Source organism: Microcebus murinus, chromosome 9, assembly GCF_040939455.1.
Source record: "Microcebus murinus isolate Inina chromosome 9, M.murinus_Inina_mat1.0, whole genome shotgun sequence".
Classification (NCBI taxonomy): Eukaryota; Metazoa; Chordata; class Mammalia; order Primates; family Cheirogaleidae; genus Microcebus; species Microcebus murinus.
The window spans coordinates 44,860,338-44,878,722 of NC_134112.1; the positions used below are offsets into that span (position 1 = coordinate 44,860,338).

An 18,385-nucleotide genomic window follows, 5' to 3' on the forward strand; every position below is an offset into this window, starting at 1 on the left:
TACATGTGTGTCATGCTTTTTTTTCATTTGTCATCTTTCATAGTTTATTTTATAAATGTGAAAGCTGCTTTCTAAATAGAGATATTTAGGAGGGGTAGAAGCCAAAACTAAAAAGAGTTTGAAAACTAAGATTACATAGATAAAACATTAAGCCTAAAATATTTCAGATTCAGAATATTAACTTGCCATTTATATTATGTGATTTCCCAATCTGCATTTCTATAAACCAGAGAACAGATGAAAAGACCTTTCATACAAGTTTTCCAGAATCTACAGTAATAACCTACCATAAAAATGAAACTTCTGTGAGTATTTATAAATGCCCCATCAGAAGCAACAATATAAAAGCTATCTTAACTGTAGAAAATAAATAGAAAACTAGTTTGTTACTTAGGGCTATAATATTAACACAGTGTTTCATAGCTTAATTTAAAGAAAGACTTATGTATTTAAAAATCAGTTTATAATTTTTAGTTTTAGTATGTTAAAAGTAGATGTATACTCTGTGAGATAATTTATAAAATGCCCAGAAATGCAATAATGTCTTGTTATTTTAAAAGAAAAAAATATATTTCATAACTTTTTCAAATTGATGATCCATCAGGCTAATATACAATTTTAAATATATGTTGTTTTATTTCTTTTTGACCTAGCATCCAACTGGTTCATCACAGTGCTATTCAAAAATCTACCAAGGAGCTTCGAGACATGTCCAAGAATAGAGAGATAGCATGGCCCCTGTCAACGCTTCCTGTGTTTCACCCTGTAACTGGGGAAATCATACCTCCGCTGCACACAGACAACTATGATAGCACTAACATGCCTTTGATGCAAACGCAGCAGTAAGTATCCGCTCGGAGACATAATTGCTAATGTGCATGTATATTTTTTTTATAGACAAGTATCTGTAAAGACCAGAGCTTTTCATTGTCTTGTTTGTTTGTTTGTTCATAACTGGAAGAAGAAATACCAAAAGGATGTTCGTAGTGTAAATCCCATCCCCACTGTCCTCACACAAATACAATAGAATTCCTTTCAGGAAATGCTGTATTTTTTTTCCACTTCACTAATCCAAACACATTTTCCTTTATATTTAAGAAATTGACAATGATAATAAATGAATATACATGTTTGCTCAAAGATGAGTTAATTGTGAAAAAAGAAGCGTATCCTAAAGCATGTCAAACTGATTAATTTTTTTAAGGGATGTTGTTAGAATTATTTAGTTTTGTTAACCTCTTAAAAAATTTTATTAATATAGTCCTATGGAATCTAAATTTTTTGCCTCAGGGCGAAACAAAGGGTTTTTAAGGTTTGTGTGTGTGTGTGATCTGCTTGTATATTAAAACAAGTAGTTCCAGTGTGAGCTATAAGTACCTGTTTTATTAGTACAAACATTGTCAGAAGGACCACAGTCAAAAAGCCTGGAAGAAGACTTTGTAAAGGGCAGGTATGGAGGAGGGGTGAGGAAATTGCACAGTTGCTCTTAAGAACCCATGTCATGTGTCTAGAAGCTAGATTTTGATATAAGGGAATAGTGGGTAAAACTATCATTTATTTTTAAGAATATGGCTCTTTTTTTTTCTTTTTAACCATATGTTGAAATAGGTTGAATTCAATTGCCCTAAGCACTAGAAGTCACAAAGTTGGCTTTTGAGGTTCTCTTTTTCATTTTACTTTTGTAGGTGGAATGGATATACAAAAAAATCTCTATCTCTCTCTCATTCTCTCATACACACACCCCCCCCCATTAGAATATGATATAAAGTAAATACTTACTGATTAAAAATTTGTCTGGGAACTATGCTGGATACAAATTTTCCCATTGAGAGTGCTTATTTGTAACCAGGTAGGATGCCTGTGGTAATTTGAAGATTAAATAATAATGTGAGTAGTATAGACCAGATACATCTGTCCACAATACTTTAGAAATCCAAAAGTATTATCAATATTTTCCTGAAGTTCTCGAATGTTATTTACGTTAGAGTTGTATATACCAAGGATGTGTTTGTGCGTGTGTGTGTGTGTGTGTGTGTGTGTGAGAGAGAGAGAGAGGTTAATAAGTCCTATTATCAGTGTTGAAAATTGCATACATTTAAAATTTTGAGTTTTGGAAACATTAATATATCAGGAATATAAATATTAAGGTTACAAAATGTAGTTGTACTGAATGGAAAGGATGGATTTCTGTGCTCTCCAATAGTCAGTGGGTCATCCGTTATGGGTCATCGTACCACCCAGTTTACTAGGATACACTGATGTGCTGATGAGAAATATCAGTCAAATTTCAAGAATATTATAATAATTCATAATTTGTCAATTTAAGCTGCCTTCTTAAGATGAAAATTATGAATGGCCTTATCATTCACTTTCAAAATGAAAAGAATTTGTATTTATTCTTTAAGGCTAGTATTTCTTATATTGTTCACCCTAGAGTGCCAGTGAAATGTTGATAGATATTCTTCAAAGCTGAAATGGGCAGGCCGTTTACGTTGGCTCACACCTGTAATTCCAGCACTTTGGGAGGCTGAGGCAGGAGGATCACTTGAGGCTAGGAGTTTCAGCCAGCCTGGGCAACATAATGAGACCCCATCTCTACAAAAAACTTTTTAAGAACTTAGCCAGCTTTGGAGGCATGTGCTAGCTACTTGGGAGGCTAAGGCAGGAGGACTGCTTGAACCTGGAAGTTCAAGGCTGCAGTGAGCTATGATTACCGTACTACACTCCAACCTGGGTGACAGAGCGAGATCCTGTCTCTTAAAAAGAAAAAAGAAAAAAAAAAGAAATGGGCAAATACACTTGGAAAATAGATTTTGTTTATTTTTTAAGCAACAAGATTTCTCAGACCCTCAGTCAGGTGTGCTAATATACTTTGTGAATCCATGCGAAAATGTCAGAATAGGTAACTTCAAAAAACAGTTTGGGAAATACTTCTATTGACAAAGTAACAATACTATAAAATTTTAGAATACAAAACTATTTATTTGTAATACGTAGGAGAACTTGAATATGTTTGCATATCAGTAAAACTCTATGGCTAGTGAAGTTTAAGGGAGGAAGAAAGGCCACTATCATTTTTTAGACACCTTTTCTAACCTTATATATTGAGAATACGAATAGCTCCTTAAAAATTATTCTGATTCCCCGTAGTTAGGATTTTTGCAACATTGTTACTAATATTCAAGCAAAATAAAATTTTCTCTCTAGTTTACAACCAAATGCATCTTCCTGATCCTACCATAACCCCATCAAGACTGCCATTATTTTGATCAAATCTCTCTATTTGTAAATGCAATAGGCTATTGTATTGAACTTGCAACAATTTCAACATATATGTTTAAGTCCAGAAAATCTTCATATTATTCAGATTTCTGCTAATGGAAAAGCTCCATTAACTAGCACTTCTATATAAATAGGGTACATAGATAATTGATGATGTTCACAATGATTATTCTGAGGCACTGCAGGATCATCAAGTGCGTCTGACTCATCAGAGGAAAATTAAATTACATTCGGTGTCGTTTCAGCGTTGAGTGTATATTATCTTTCTTTTATTCTTGGAAATGGATAATATGTGCACGGTCTCTATGGTAACTCTCTATAAGCCAGAATATGTGATTAACCTCATTTTCCAACCATGCCAGATAATAGAGAATATATTGTATCAAGTTCATCATAGCTGTCCTTTACGTAAATTCAACTTTTGCTATTTAACTGAAAAACATAGCTGTGTGTTTGAAGTTTTATTTTAGCACCCAGTAGATATATATAAATATTTTGGTAATTTGGATTGAACTGAATTCTCAAGATTAAAATGAGATATTATATTTGATGAGGCATTATAGTACATGATAACCAGGTATAAGCTTGGATAATGCTGCCTTGTACTTATTAATTAACCCTTCTTGAAGGGGCATGCATTCCACCTGCATATATTCATGCTAAGGGCACTGAATTTACCATTCACACACAGTTTGATCAGCTACAGGATTTGATGTTGATTCTTCAGACTTGACAACAGAAATATTCAGGCATAAGGATATGGCAAAAGGTTTATGTCGCCTTCTAATCAAGACTCAAGGATATTCAAGCTTTCCTTCAAAGCTGCATAGAAATTAGTTTGGTCTTTTAAACAAATCAGTTTGTCTCAGAGAACTTAAAACAATTTTATCATGAGGGGCTGCTGCAGTTATTGATTACATAGTAATATTTTCTTTTTATTTAATAGTAGAATGCTTCACAGAGCTCCAGACCGGCACCATAAATTAGTCAGTAGAAAAATGTTTACTCATTTGCAGATGATAAATTAGAGGCATTGATAAGAGACAAAGCTAAATTAGGTTAGAACTGAGATTAGATTATTTGCCTATCCTGATAGCTAGTCTGGGGTAGATAGTAATTGACCTCATAGGGGTCTCTGGTTCAGGTTACAAGCAAAGTGAATAAAGAGGTAGTGGAAAGGGAAACCCAGGTAGAACCTGCAGACACAGCACATGCCCAGAAAGGAGGGGTTTCATTTTGTATAGTATTCCTTTTGCTTTTTACATTACAGAGGCAATATAAATAGGCTGTTAAAATTATCACGTCATCTAGAAATGTAAGGGTGATTTCATTTCATTTTTGCTAATGTATTTATTCTTTAATAAGATCTTTATTTTGGAATGATTTTAGAGGTACAGGAAAGTGGTGAAGGTAATGCAAAGAGCTCCCAGATATGCCTCAGCGAGTTTCTCCCATTGTTAACATCCAGCATCTTACAGTACAGTGGTACAGTTTTCACAGTGGAGAACACAATATTGGTACTTTACTATTACCTAGACTTCACATGGTTTTCAGATTCCATTAGTTTTTTCACTAATGTCCTTTTTCTGTTCCAGGAGTCTATCTAGGACACAACGATCATGTCTCCTAGGTCTCCTCTGGTCTGGGCAGTTCCGTAGACCTTGCTTGTGTTCCATGACGTTGGCAGTCTTGAGGAACAGCAGCTAGCTATTCTGTAGAAGGCCGCCCATCCCCTCTCTTAGTTGGGTTTTCTGTATGTGTACTTAGTTATCTTTGTAGCTCAGTGAATAAATGTTACCACTAACTAAATTTTTTTCCTCTGTAGACATTCTCCTTACTACAGTTCATTTCTGGAAATCATATGATAAATTAATTCTTAAAAGTAAATTGGCTTTGCCCAAAGTATCCTTGTAGTGGATTGGGGATTATGTTTGTGACCAAAGGCTCAACATCAAAAATCTATCACAGATTTGATTAATGTACCTCAAAGATTAACTTTTGTAATTATTTAAATGAAAAAAAATTAAATTCCAAGTCATAGAATTTTAATTCCTAAAAGAAATGTTGATAGAGAGTCTAGGCTAGTTCTCAAACCAAGTTACATGCTAGAATCACTGTGGGGCTTTTACAATCCAGACGACACAGATCTCGGGGCCCTGAAGGCTGGGGATTTGGAGTCTGATGGAAGTGTAGGTTATGGTAGAGAAAGAAAAAAGGTTGAGAATCCCTGACTTAAATACTTAAAGGACTTAGGTTTTAGAATTGGGAAACCTAGAGCCTCTGGTATTTCAGGTGGGGCTGGGGAAGGGTTGTTATTCATACTCCTCCACATGGTTTTAAAAGGAGAACCATTTCTCCTAAATTCCCCTGTGTGAAACTGTGAGAGAGAGGCAGTCCATGCACCTTGTTTGGAAGGTTGGGGCTGTTTGTGGGTTTATGTTTATCAGCCTCCAGACTTTTCCACACCTCCTTAAACTGCCAGAGGAAAATGGTGTGAAATGAGAGATGAGCGATAATCAGAAAACAATGCCTGAGTGGGACAGAAAAACGCTAAACCTGGAAAAGCTAAAAACCACTGAGAAATCATAGTTATCTTTGCAATTTTATGCTTGAGGAAAAGCACATTGACTGGCCGATCCCAAATATTTGATTTTCTAAAAAAAAAAAAGTGTTTTGTTAAATTTAATGAATTTTGTTGCCTTTTGGGGGAAGATCTGCCTCCTCATTATTCATTTCTCATACCAACATCAATACCAATTGATTTTTCCTGAGTGAGGGGCATCTCTGTAGAAGACCCTTATGTAATGAGTAACAGGGGAAAGTGCCCCACACATTTTCCAAGAAGATTTTAATTGGCTATACAAAAGTTTTTCATATTCATTATTCTAAACATAAACACCTAATCCAGGATAATTAGGTCTCCCTCAAAACAGGAGGTAGGTCGTGCTTAATCTTTTGCAAATTAACATGTATAAAAGTAGAATTAAGTCTTCTAATTAAAGATAGTATCCAACATTTTAGCTTTTATTTAAGTATTTTTTCATTTGTCCTCCCTTTCATAATAATGAGAACCAACTTGATGGTAAAATTCTATAAATAAAAAATTAGGTTTTAATAAAAGTATCTGTTGAAGACAATGTTTCAGGGGACCAAGATAATGGTTTACTGTTGACAGGAAGTGTCAAGCAGCCAAGGATATTTCAGAGCCATTCAATTCCAAAAATATATTACTATATCTTATTGTTAAATGACCCCATACTAATTCAAAAGAGAAGTGTTTTGTAGTCCACATAACTAATGTCATTTTCTTTCAACTCTGGCACAGATTCTGTGGCTTTATTCAAATCACTTTGCTTTTGGATCTTGAAGCAAGTAGCAATATAATCAGTTAATAACCATCAACCTTACTTATAGAATTACTCTACAGGGTATCTAAGAATGTCAAATTACCTTAAAACGGTTGTACAAATAATTAATTGTGTGCTCCCCCAAATCACTTATTATTAATTTGCAAGTTATTGCCCTTGCTTTCTTAAAGAATGAAGGTTATGCAATGACTAATTTACACAATGTTCTATTTAACTGCTTGTAATTAATGGTAATAAAATTAGAAAATAATGCTAATAATTTAGAGAATTACAGTTTTCTTAAATTTCTACATATGCAGTTTACACATAATAACCTCTCAGTTAGTCCATTAATAACTTAATTATTCTCAGTGGTTTTATGACTTTATTATGGTCCTTTATTTGAAGGATTATAGGGCCTCTGTTTGAAGTCAACCCCCTCTTTCCTGTGCAATCGCCTTTAGCAGCCTGCTCTCACCAAAGATGGAAGTGCTCCTGCTTTCTTCCTGCATGCTGTGTCTTAACTCTAGCAGAGTTAGTTACAGGCATTTTTCCAGTATGCCTGAAGCAATGCCCTTATGAGGTACATCCCTTCAACTTTTAAATAGAATACATTCACATATGCCTATCACAGATGTATTAACACTCTAACACTCACAGGCTCACATGTAGTCACAAGTTTGGGCAGCCACAAAAACAGCTATGTGTGCACACCTTGGAGACTCTGGGTAGTCTCAACATTTTTTTTTTGGTTGAGCACCTTCTTGCACACATAAATACTTTTGACAGAGCTCAGTCTAAGTTTCAGTTGAAATTGCAAGGAGTGCACGTGCCTCATTCAAACTTAACTAATTGGAACATGCACTTCAGATGCTTTTATATCCCTAAATCAGTATAATACACACAACTGCCTCCTTATGGATCTTCTCCAAGTTTCTTGCTAGTTTGTGTGTGGCACTTTCTCAAACAACCATCTTCTTTCACCTAGCCCAGCGCATTGTGATTTAGAAGGTTTGGCAATATAGCAGAAGAGGGAAAAAATGGAGGCTAGAGAAGAAATGACAGGGCATGAATTGAGTAGTTTGATCAGTGGTTTTCAAGCTGTATTCCACAGAAGGCTCGGTTGGGAGGGCCAACAAGAGAGTGGGGTTCCAACTACCTCATCCAAATAATTGATTTTGAATTTGGGGTATCCTTGATCTTGGGCTTTTGAAAAGCCTGTGTCTTTGTTTACCAACCACCACCTGTGTTAGAGCACCTACGTTTTGTGCTTTGTCCTTTTTGCTTTTTGTGTTTTGTCAAAATGAGTTGATTTAATTTGTTAATAGGCTAGGTAGAGCTAGAGCTGATAGGGAATGAGGAAGTGCTATGGAGTGTGTGTGTGTGTTTGTGTGTGTAGAGTGTGTAGAGTGTGTGCTGTGTTCTTTTTACTGTAGAGTAGACCCAAATCAGTTGTGCCCAAGTAGTTAAAATAAAACACATCCTCCCACCCCACTCTGGATGTCTTGTAGTTGCATTTTGACTTCTGTAGTAGAGATGTTTACTTTTCCATCTTAAAATCTAGAACTTATTTCCCTTTTGTGGTTTATAAATTTATCTTTTTACTTTCAGAACCAAAACCAATATAAATACATTGTGTGAAATACTGAAAGAACAGACAAACCAAAAGAAATACTACCTTAGACCACCCAAGGATAAGTAGGGCTAAGTCATAGGAAAAAAGAATATAATCATTGGGATTATTAATATTAAGTAACTTCCTAAAATTGAATTAGAATGGATTTTTTTATTTCCTTAGCAATATATTTAAAATGGAACTGAAAATTTTTAAAAAGTCACCCAAAGGTGTTAACTTTACAGATTAAATTAAGAGTTTAAACAGTATTTAACTAGCATGCACTGTTTTCCACTTTAAATCTTTGTATTTGGAACATAATATTTGCCTGCTGAAATGATTCAGATCAATGGTTTTCAAACTGTTTTTTAGAGGTTTCTTAGAAATGCAGTAGGGGCCAGCATGTTATACAAAGGAAACAAAGCAGACAGGATTCCTAGCTCCCTTGTTTCAACCCAGGCAACCTCACATTTATCTCTTTTGTATGTCAGAGTTCTGCTTAGGATTTCAATTAAAACGAATTATGCTGACGAGAAACAAAAAACTTTGGAAATCCCTGGCTTGGATCAAACCTTACTCTGTAGCAAGAGGCTGACTCCAAGAGGTTCTTCCACAACCTAAAATGCACATTTTCATACACTAATTTTAATATCAAAATTTGAAAATAAGTGGTTGTATCTGTATGTTAATAAATGTGTATTTTGTGAGTCTTTGTAAATCTTCACTTTTGCATGTATTCATTCAAAACACATTGCATGCTTACTGCTGGAGATATTTAACTAAATACGATAGTTCTTACTGTTAAGGCACTTTGGGGCGGTTAAATATTTGCGGAGAAATATAATGACAATCAGCATGTGTAGGAAAGCATGCTAAGTGGTAACCTAATTGGGGGTTGCTTAGAGAGTGAGGAGGCATAGAGAGAGGTGGTTCTTGAGATGTTATTTTTTTTTTTTTTTTTTTTTTTTTTTTTTTTTGAGACAGAGTCTCACTTTGTTGTCCAGGCTAGAATGAGTGCCGTGGCGTCAGCCTAGCTCACAGCAACCTCAAACTCCTAGGCTCGAGTGATCCTTCTGCCTCAGCCTCCTGAGTAGCTGGGACTACAGGCATGTGCCACTATGCCCGGCTAATTTTTTATTTTTATATATATATCAGTTGGCCAATTAATTTCTTTCTGTTTATAGTAGAGACGGGGTCTCGCTCTTGCTCAGGCTGGTTTTGAACTCCTGACCTTGAGCAATCCGCCCGCCTCGGCCTCCCAAGAGCTAGGATTATAGGCGTGAGCCACAGCGCCCGGCCGAGATGTTATTTTTTAAATTAAAAATAATATGTTAAAATTTTTAATAATATTCCTTGTGGGAATTTTTAAATCATAAGAGTAGTACCTATCTGCTGTAACAATTTTTGAGTTGAGTTTTCAAGGACAAACGGGAGCTGGTTGGGTGTAGGCCATGGTAGTAGCTATGGTGGGTGGTTGTCTATTTCAGGCAGACAGGGGGCACTCCATGTAGGGACCAGACATAGTGATGGCCTTCTGGGCCACACTGAGAAGCTGGAAAGTTAATTAGCAGATAGATACAGGGAAATATTGAAGCGTGTGTTGTCTGAATGGCATCATCAGATTTGTATCTTAGAATATCATTTTTATAGCAGTGTGCATAGTATATTATAAGAGGCAAGAATGTGAATAAGGAAACAAATCAGACCAGTTATAAGGATCCAAGTGAGAAATGATGATGGCTTCAACCAAGTTAGCAATTGAATTCGGGAAGAAAGGGACAGATTCAAATAAATAGAGGAGAAATGTCAAAAGCTCCCAAGTGATTGAATGTGGGGATTGAAGGAGCAGAAAGGGACAAGGATGATTTCAGCATTTTGATGAGTGCATTTGGGTGGATGGCCAGGGTCATTCCCTGGCATGAAGAGAAACGAGCACAGGTTCGGGATTGTGAATGAAGGTGGTTGTTCTATACATTGTGTCGTGAGAATGTGTGTGTGTGTTTCAGACCAAATCTGGAAGTGTACAAGAGCACAAGCTGCAGAGTCACTGTGTTCACATCTTTGTCCACTGCTTCCTAGCTATGTGGCTTTAGACCTTTAAGGATATTTTCTCATCTGTATAATGGGGAAAATAATGATAGCTATGTCTCTCTTAAGGTTATTATAAGATAGTTTAGACTTTAGAGTATAGCATGCAGGAAGAATTCCATGAATGCTATCAAATATTGTTACTATTTATGTTCCTCAGGCTTCAGTTTTCTCATGCATAAACTCATGAATGGTCGTGGGGGGGGGGGAGTTATGCTGGACCACATGGTCTGGGGGCACATTTACCTGTAAAGTTTTTCATTCTGATATGCCTGCTTTCTATTTACATGTGTGTAGACAAATACAGTTTTACTCAAAAAATGTTAATCATTTCTAGGAATTTGCCACACCAGACTCAGATTCCCCAACAGCAGACTACAGGTGAGTACTAGTAGTAATAAGTTGATGTTTATGGATGGGCCCGATAGATTAAAAGATAACGGTAGCACTATAGAATTTATGAAGCTTTAGTTTCACCAAATAAGGCAAAACAGTTGTGTCATTCCTTAAGCAGACTTAGAACCTCAGAATAATAGCTTAGATTATTACATAGATTGGCATCCGAATGATAAACACAGTTGGTAAATGATCTTAGAGCAAAAGCATCCGTGGAGGTCCTGTCTAATTAAGGAAGACTGAATAAAATCCCCTTCCTTCAGAGAAGCTCCCCATTCTTCCTCTTGGTTTGAAAGATTCTTAGCTTGGATGCATCCAGGATTTGTCTCAGTAAGTGAGCAGCTTGAAACTGACTCTTACAAAAGGAAACCATTGTGACTAATCACTGAGGCTTCAGGGGGATAAATGAGAAATGGTTGGCCTGGCTTTAAAGCCGCTTTAAAAAGCTGTTATAACATGACCAGTGACAACAAGATGGTGGACAATTCTCCCTGCACTATTCTGTTTCCCTAAGACTTGCTTTCTTTAAGTTTATTTCTTTCAAGTGTCCCTAAAAATTTTCCACAGCCAATTATTTCATTCATCTCAATACTGAGTAGATAACTTATTCATGATTGTCTTCTAATTAGTGGTTGATTCTTAGTTCTAATTGCCAAGCAACCAGTAATGCCTTTGTAGCTCTTTTGGAAAAGCAAGAAAAGTTTTAAAAATGTAAGTTGGGTGTGGAATTTGAAGTATGAATAGTGGCATTGTGGCAGGGAAGCTATTAAGTATATCTCTTAAAAACTTCAGGCACATATAGAAATGTATTGGATATTTTCATTCAGAAATTATCTTCTCTATTACTGCTTTCGGGAATTTAAGGAGATTTTCGTTTGACAACTTTTCAAAGATTTGAGGCAAGTATAATGAAGTTGTTCATCAGATTTTAATTATGAAACAGTGTTTATCAGAATTTTTTCCTACGATATTGATGACTTGTTTTAATTAAATGCTAACATGTTTCAAAGAGACTGTTCGATATATTGATGTGGTTGGTGCTACTTTGTAAGCATTCAAGAGATTGATGAGGAACAAACTTTGCTATAAATATGTGTCACCTAAAGAGAAAAAAAGATAAATGAGTCCCTACTACCTCGAATTTCATGCCTACTTTTTTAAGAGGAAAAATTTTAAAAGAATATTTCTGCAATGGAAATGATAGAACTTCTTCCCTATTAACCTCATAGACTGCCATCTCTTCTAAGATGTCTGCCTTCTGATTCTCAATTATTTCAGGCATGGAGCGAGTAGAAGAGAGAACGTTTCTTTAAAAAATAGTAAATATTTCTTTTGAGTACTTTAAAAATCCAGATTTTACTTATTTACCCACTAACGGAAATAGGAAACTTGAGCAGCTGATATGAGGGTGATTTATTTGATAGGCACATAGATTTTTTTAGCAAGTACACTTGTTAGTATGCTGCATTTTAGTAATAGTATTTCCAAATACAAGGACGATTTATGCCTGAGCAAATGTGATAAGAGCCCAAGAATTTTCCTAGGGGGATTTTGCGTTGTTCAACCTAATTTTCTAAATTATTTTCTAAAACAGGTTTTGGGGAGCAGGCATTTTGCTTGAGTCAAGAAAGCTTTGATCTCTTTTGTTAGTTAACACTCTAGCCTATTACCTACTTGTTTTCTTATGTTTGTCTGCAATTTGGATCATATTATTGACTAAAGTACACTATCTCCTCTTGGTTGTTTTGTTGTTATTGTTGTTTTTTCAATGAGTCCCCAAAGTATCTAACTGTGAAAGGGAGAGAGACTACACTAGCATTTTTTATAATTATGAAAGCTCGTGTTTCTACCTTTGATACATTTAAAGCTAGAGTCATCTTCCTGGAGAGAGGAGCTAAATGGGCAGTTACATTCTTTATTCCCATTCAATTCATTTAAATGAAAAAATAAAGTGTTTTTCAATTTCTAAATTATTCTATTCTGTCTGTAAGTGCGTGAATTCAGTGCTGTTTATGTATTTTCATGGGTACAACAGCTTTTCTGTTCTTTCACTCTGGTTGTCCTAGTACTACAAAGAGGCAGCTACATTTGTGCATGATTATCATGAAACAATAACTGGCTTTTTCCAAGTACCTCAAAGCCCTGTGCTAATGTCATTTTTCTTTATAAAAGTAATTTAGGCATAGAGTTTGTCTCTTGGATAGCAAGTAATTTTATTTGTAGCTATCTATATGGAATTGATCAGGAGAGAGTAGGTTTTGAAGTTTCTTTCATTTAGTTGTTTTCTTTTAAATTCTCATCAAAAGCTTGAGAAATGGACTAGCTGCTGATGTTGTACTCCTGGACGTGAGCACTAGCTGGGATAATAGAGCAGTTAAAAGCTGACAATAGCATTACCTTTTGGATTAGGCCCAAGCCATTAGGTTTGCTGCCCCTTTGGTTTTTCTCATTTTCTCTGCCCTACCAACCCACATGATTGTTTTTTTAAAGCCATGATTAAAAGGTACGGTCATACATCCCGCAGTCAACCTCATTCATTTTGTTTATTGTGGGAGGAAAATTCAGACCATGCCTTTTGAGAAATACAAAACCTTTGGTCTAAGAAGGAGGAAACTAATTTAGAATTTTTTCTTTCTTTTTTGTTTTTAAACCAAATGCAGAGAAATAATGTAACATAATTATTTTAAATTATGTTTAGACGATAAAAAACTTCTCCTTGCCATAATTTGTTTTGCTCAAAATCTAAAAGTGTCCGTGCCCTGTCTGACTCATGTCCATATTCATTCTTACACATTGCAGGTAAATGGTATCCCTGAAGAAAGAAAACTGACTGAAGCAATGAATTTGTAATCAGACAATATGGCAGTTGTATCTCGTTTCTTTTCTCTTCCAATAATGCATGAGCTTTTCTGGCATATGGTGTGCACGTTGACAGTATTAAGTATATACCAAATAATACAACATAGCTTTCATTTTATTAATGTATTTTTTTTGTACTTAAAGCACTTTTGACAATTTGTAAAACATTGATGACTTTATATTTGTTATAACAAAAAGTGATCTTTAAAATAAATATTATTAATGAATACCTGGTGAAATTTACTTCAGGAAAGCATTGGATTGCCTTCTGTTTAGTAGGAATCTTTTACTTGCTATGAACAGGTATATGTGTTCATCCTCTTTCAATAAGATTTCATTAAGTGCTTCCTATAAATACATAAAATGTTTATGCTCTGTGTTTCAAGTGAGCAATCCATTTCAGTAATACTTTAACTTTTGTGGCCTGTAAAGCCTGTCATTTTGTATGCCACTTCTTGAAATCTTTTGGAGTAAATCTAGTTTTTTATGGATTGTAGAACTGATGATACCCAGTTCATGTAGGGCAGCCCAGGTTGTATACTGACCTGACTTCATAATCCAATATTTGGTTTTAGAAGCAAACCAGGAGATATTACACAAAAAGAGAATAGTTACCTGCTAATGGTGACATGGATTAGCTCCAAACTCCCAGGGTCCTCTGTAGTAAATCTTACATTCATTGCTTAGCAGAGTTTCCTCATACCATCTTGGTCTGCTTCATGCATCATGGACACTACGGATCAGTGTAGCCATCAGGCCAGGTAGCAGGTCAGCTTTTGTTGCAGACTGAATTATCTTCTCTTACAGTGCTATGGGCCAATTTCTCTGTTACCTGTTAATTGGTCAGATGTCACAAAAATGCTATCTAACCTTGATTCTAAAGTTGAAAAAGACTCCCTGTTAGTACTGTGTACAGCAACTTGTCTTCCACTTAGGGAGAATACTCTTATCAGGAAGAATATTCCAAGGGCTCAGAGGCTATCTTCCAGGAGCCTGTCAAGGGTCAGGCCTGAAGACAAACTTTTCTTTGAAATGTATAAGATCTGAGCAACCCAAGCCTGCTGAGTTAACCCTTTCCTGCCCAAGGGTTCAACAGCAGATTTGAGCAGGGGGAAGAAAGAATCAGCAAACTTGACTATGGGGTAATTGAAGTTATCCAGACTGAGGAAGAGAAAGAAAAAAGAATGAAGGAAATAGAGCCTCAGGGAATTGTTTTACACTCTAAGCATATCAACATGCATAATGGGAATCTCAGAAGGAAGAGACAGAACAAGAGACAGACTATTTGAAGAAATAATGGTCAGAACTTCCAAATTTTGATGAAAAACATTACATATCCAATAAGCTCAATAAACTCCAAGCAGGATAAACTCAAAGAGATCCACACTTAGACACATTATGATCAAACCGCTGAAAGACAAGGACAAAGAGAGACTCTTGAAAGCAGCAACAAAAATGTAATTTAAGATGTGCAAGGATTCCTCAACAAGATTAATAGTGGATTTCTCATTAGAAACCATGGAGGCAGGAAGGCAATGGAATCACATAGTCAAAGTACTGAAAGAAAAAGACTATCAATCAAAAATTGTATATCCTACAAACTTATCTTTCAAAAATTTATCTTTCTCTGAAGGAGAAATTAAGATATTCCGAGATAAACACAAAGGGAATGCTAGAAAACCTACCCTATAAGAAATGCTAATTTATGAGTGAATTATAAAATGTGGTATGTATACACACACACAAACACACACACACACACCATGGAGTACTACTAAGCCATAAAAAAGGATGAGTTAATGCCTTTTGCAACAATTTGGATGGAACTAGAGATGAGTTTCCTAAGTGAAGTATCTGAAGAATGGAAAAATTAACACCACATGTACATGCTTGTTATTAAATTGGAACTAACTGATGAGCAGAGATGTGCACAGACGGGAGTAAAACTCTGGAAATCAATCAGGGTGGAGGGGGAAAAGAGGAGGGGCAAAAACCTACCTAACAGGTACAATGGACACTTTGTGTGATGGGCACACTTATAGCCATGACTCAGCATTACAGATGTGATCCATGTAACCAAAAACATTTATACTCCCTTAATATTTTGAAATAAACAATACAAGAATTCAATATTTTGTAAAAAGTAATCTTGAAGAGAGTCCCTCAGGCTTAAATCAAAGTACATTAAAGAGAAACTTGAAACCACATGTGGAAATAAAGAGTTTTATTAAAGATAACTATATAGGTAAATATAAGAGACAATAAAAATGTATATTTTGTTTATCACTATTTTTCTCCATTGTGACTTGAAAGACAACTGCATAAATCACTATAAGTTTGTGTTGATAACACAATGTATAAGGATGTAATTTGACAGTAACAGTACAAAGGAGAGGAAGAATGGGAATGAAATTATGTAGTAGCAAACTACATGACATGTTATTTGGTAAATACAGGATATATACTACACAGATAGCAAAATGGAGAATGTCAATCTTAGCTTATCAGTAATTGTATTAAATATAAATGGATGAAACTCACAATTAAAAGGTAGAAATTGGGAGATTGGTTAGAAAAACATAATCCAACTATATGTTGTTTCCAAGAAACACACCTGAGGTTCAAAGACACAAAATGTTAAAAGTGAAATTATAGAAATAAAAATATTCCAGGGAAACAGTAACCAAAAGAGAGCTAGAATGCTATACTAATATCATAAAAATAAGCTTTAAGATAAAAACTATTCTCTTTCACTACATAAAAACTTTAAAAACATTTTTTGCATGGCAAAAACAGTAAATAAAGTCAAAAGACAACTGACAAATGGAAAAGAATTAACTGTAGCATATATCGCATGTAAAAGGTAATTATTCTTAATTCATAATGAATTCTTAAATTGAGGCAGAAAACAACAACCTGACAAAAAATGGACAAAAGACATAAACATACAATTAACACAAGCTATATAAATAGTAAAACACATGAAAAGATCTTCAAATCCACTCATAAGTAGAAAAATGCAAATTTAAAACACTGAGATGCTATTTCTCACTTATCAGATCAACAAAAATTAAAAAGTACAGCAACATATTGTTGAGACTGTAAAGAAACAAATACTCTCAGATATTGATGATGGGAAAGAAAACAGGTACAACTACATAGGAGGGGAATTTGGCAATTTCTAGGAAAAGTACATATGTATTTATGTCTTTACCCAGGAATCTCACTTGTAGTAATATACTTTAAAGAACATTTCCAACAGTAAAAAAATTGCTTTACACAAAGTTCATTGCAGCAATTATACTTAAAAAATATTAGAAATAGCTTAAAGGCCTATACTTAGGAGAGTGGTTGAATAAACTATGGTATATCCATATAATGAAGTACTAGGTAGCTGTAAAAAATAAGATGATTTCTATGAATTGTTAAAACGTGATTTCCAACATATATTTTTAAATGGTAAAAAAATTTTCCATAGTATTTTTGTATCTAAAAAAGGAAAGAATAATAATGGAGATATAGGAAAATATTCGTGTTCAAAAAGGAACATAGGGTCAACCAAATATTAATGAGATTGGTTGCCTATGGAGGGTGGGGGAAAGAAATGATGTAGAAAGTATGGAAGGTGAGGGTAACACTCTTTGAATATTTTTTTGGTATGGTTTTTAAATTTAGAACCATAGTAATGTTTCACATACTCAAATGAATAAAATAAGTAAATAAATACATATCCCAAGGATGTGAGCACTGACAATTAAAAAAACAAAAACAAATTAATCTAATTATATTTCAAATGAATAACTTAAACCACACCCAGATGGTGAGGGTAGAACTAGCTTATGTAACTGGAATACAGTGTTTTGACTATTTGTATTAAGGTGAAAACAGAAAGAACTGTAAAATGTGTCCTCGTAGGTTTGTTTTTACAGTAGTATGGGCTAACAATACTGAAAACTTTTTCTTTTAGGATTGTGCAAATAAGTAAAGATTTTGTAGATAGTTGGAGCCACATTTCTCATCTTTGGAGAAGGGAGTTACAAATATGAAAAAGGGAAATGCTAAAATGAACTCTGTAGTGTTGGATTAAAATTGGAGGAATCAATACTAACCTATAGTTTTTAATACACTGACAGAAGATGTATATGTGCTTGCATCTATGTATTTGATGGGACCATTGTTTTATCTATAGATTATAATGCATTATTATATTTGTTTTGTTAATCAGATTATCCCGTATTTGAGCCCCTTCTGGCTGGCTCCTGAGTTCTTTTGATAAATCTCCATTGTTCTTAGAGCATCTTCTTATTTTCTGGCACAAAATGATGTTCTGGGCTCATCTAATACTTTCTCTGCTCCAGCCCTCTGTGGAGAGAGCTAGAAAATTTATAGATGTATATAAATATACGCACATCTTCTATCACTATGGCAAAATTATAGATGTGGAAAAACAGGTTATTTACATAGTCTCAAAATATCTCACTGCAATATAAAAATTACTATATTGATTTCTTGGGCCTGCTGGAACAAAGTACTGCAAACTGGTGTTTAAAACAACAAAAATTTATTATCTCATAGTTCTGGAGTCTGGAAATCTGAAATCAGTGTCAGCAGGGCCATGATCCTTCTGAAACCTGTAAAGGAGAACCCTTCCTTGCCTCTTTCTAGTTTCTGACGCTTTGCTTTGCACAGTAGCCCTCCCTTATCTTCAGTTATTATTATGTTTTTAATTTCAGAATATTACAGAGATACAAACACTTAGGTTATGTATATTGCCTTTGCACTGCCCCAGTCAGAGCTA

The 18,385-nt window shown here is 34.9% G+C and overlaps 1 protein-coding gene across 9 annotated transcripts in view; it reads left to right on the forward strand.

The window, feature by feature from the left end:
* Positions 1 to 13,814, forward strand: part of SGCE (sarcoglycan epsilon) — a 69,508-nt gene extending 55,694 nt beyond the window's left edge. For 5 of the 9 annotated variants that reach the window (XM_012757129.3, XM_012757131.2, XM_012757135.2 and 2 more), the window contains 4 exons: positions 654 to 842; positions 10,670 to 10,713; positions 11,593 to 11,627; positions 13,528 to 13,814. In XM_012757129.3, coding sequence (XP_012612583.1) covers positions 654 to 842; positions 10,670 to 10,713; positions 11,593 to 11,627; positions 13,528 to 13,578 — 319 coding nt within the window. In that variant the 3' untranslated portion in view covers positions 13,579 to 13,814. The remainder of the gene's footprint in view (positions 1 to 653; positions 843 to 10,669; positions 10,714 to 11,592; positions 11,628 to 13,527) is intronic. The other 4 variants (XM_012757133.3, XM_012757134.3, XM_012757137.2 and 1 more) reach the window with 1 other exon arrangement.
* Positions 13,815 to 18,385: the final 4,571 nt, after the last annotated feature.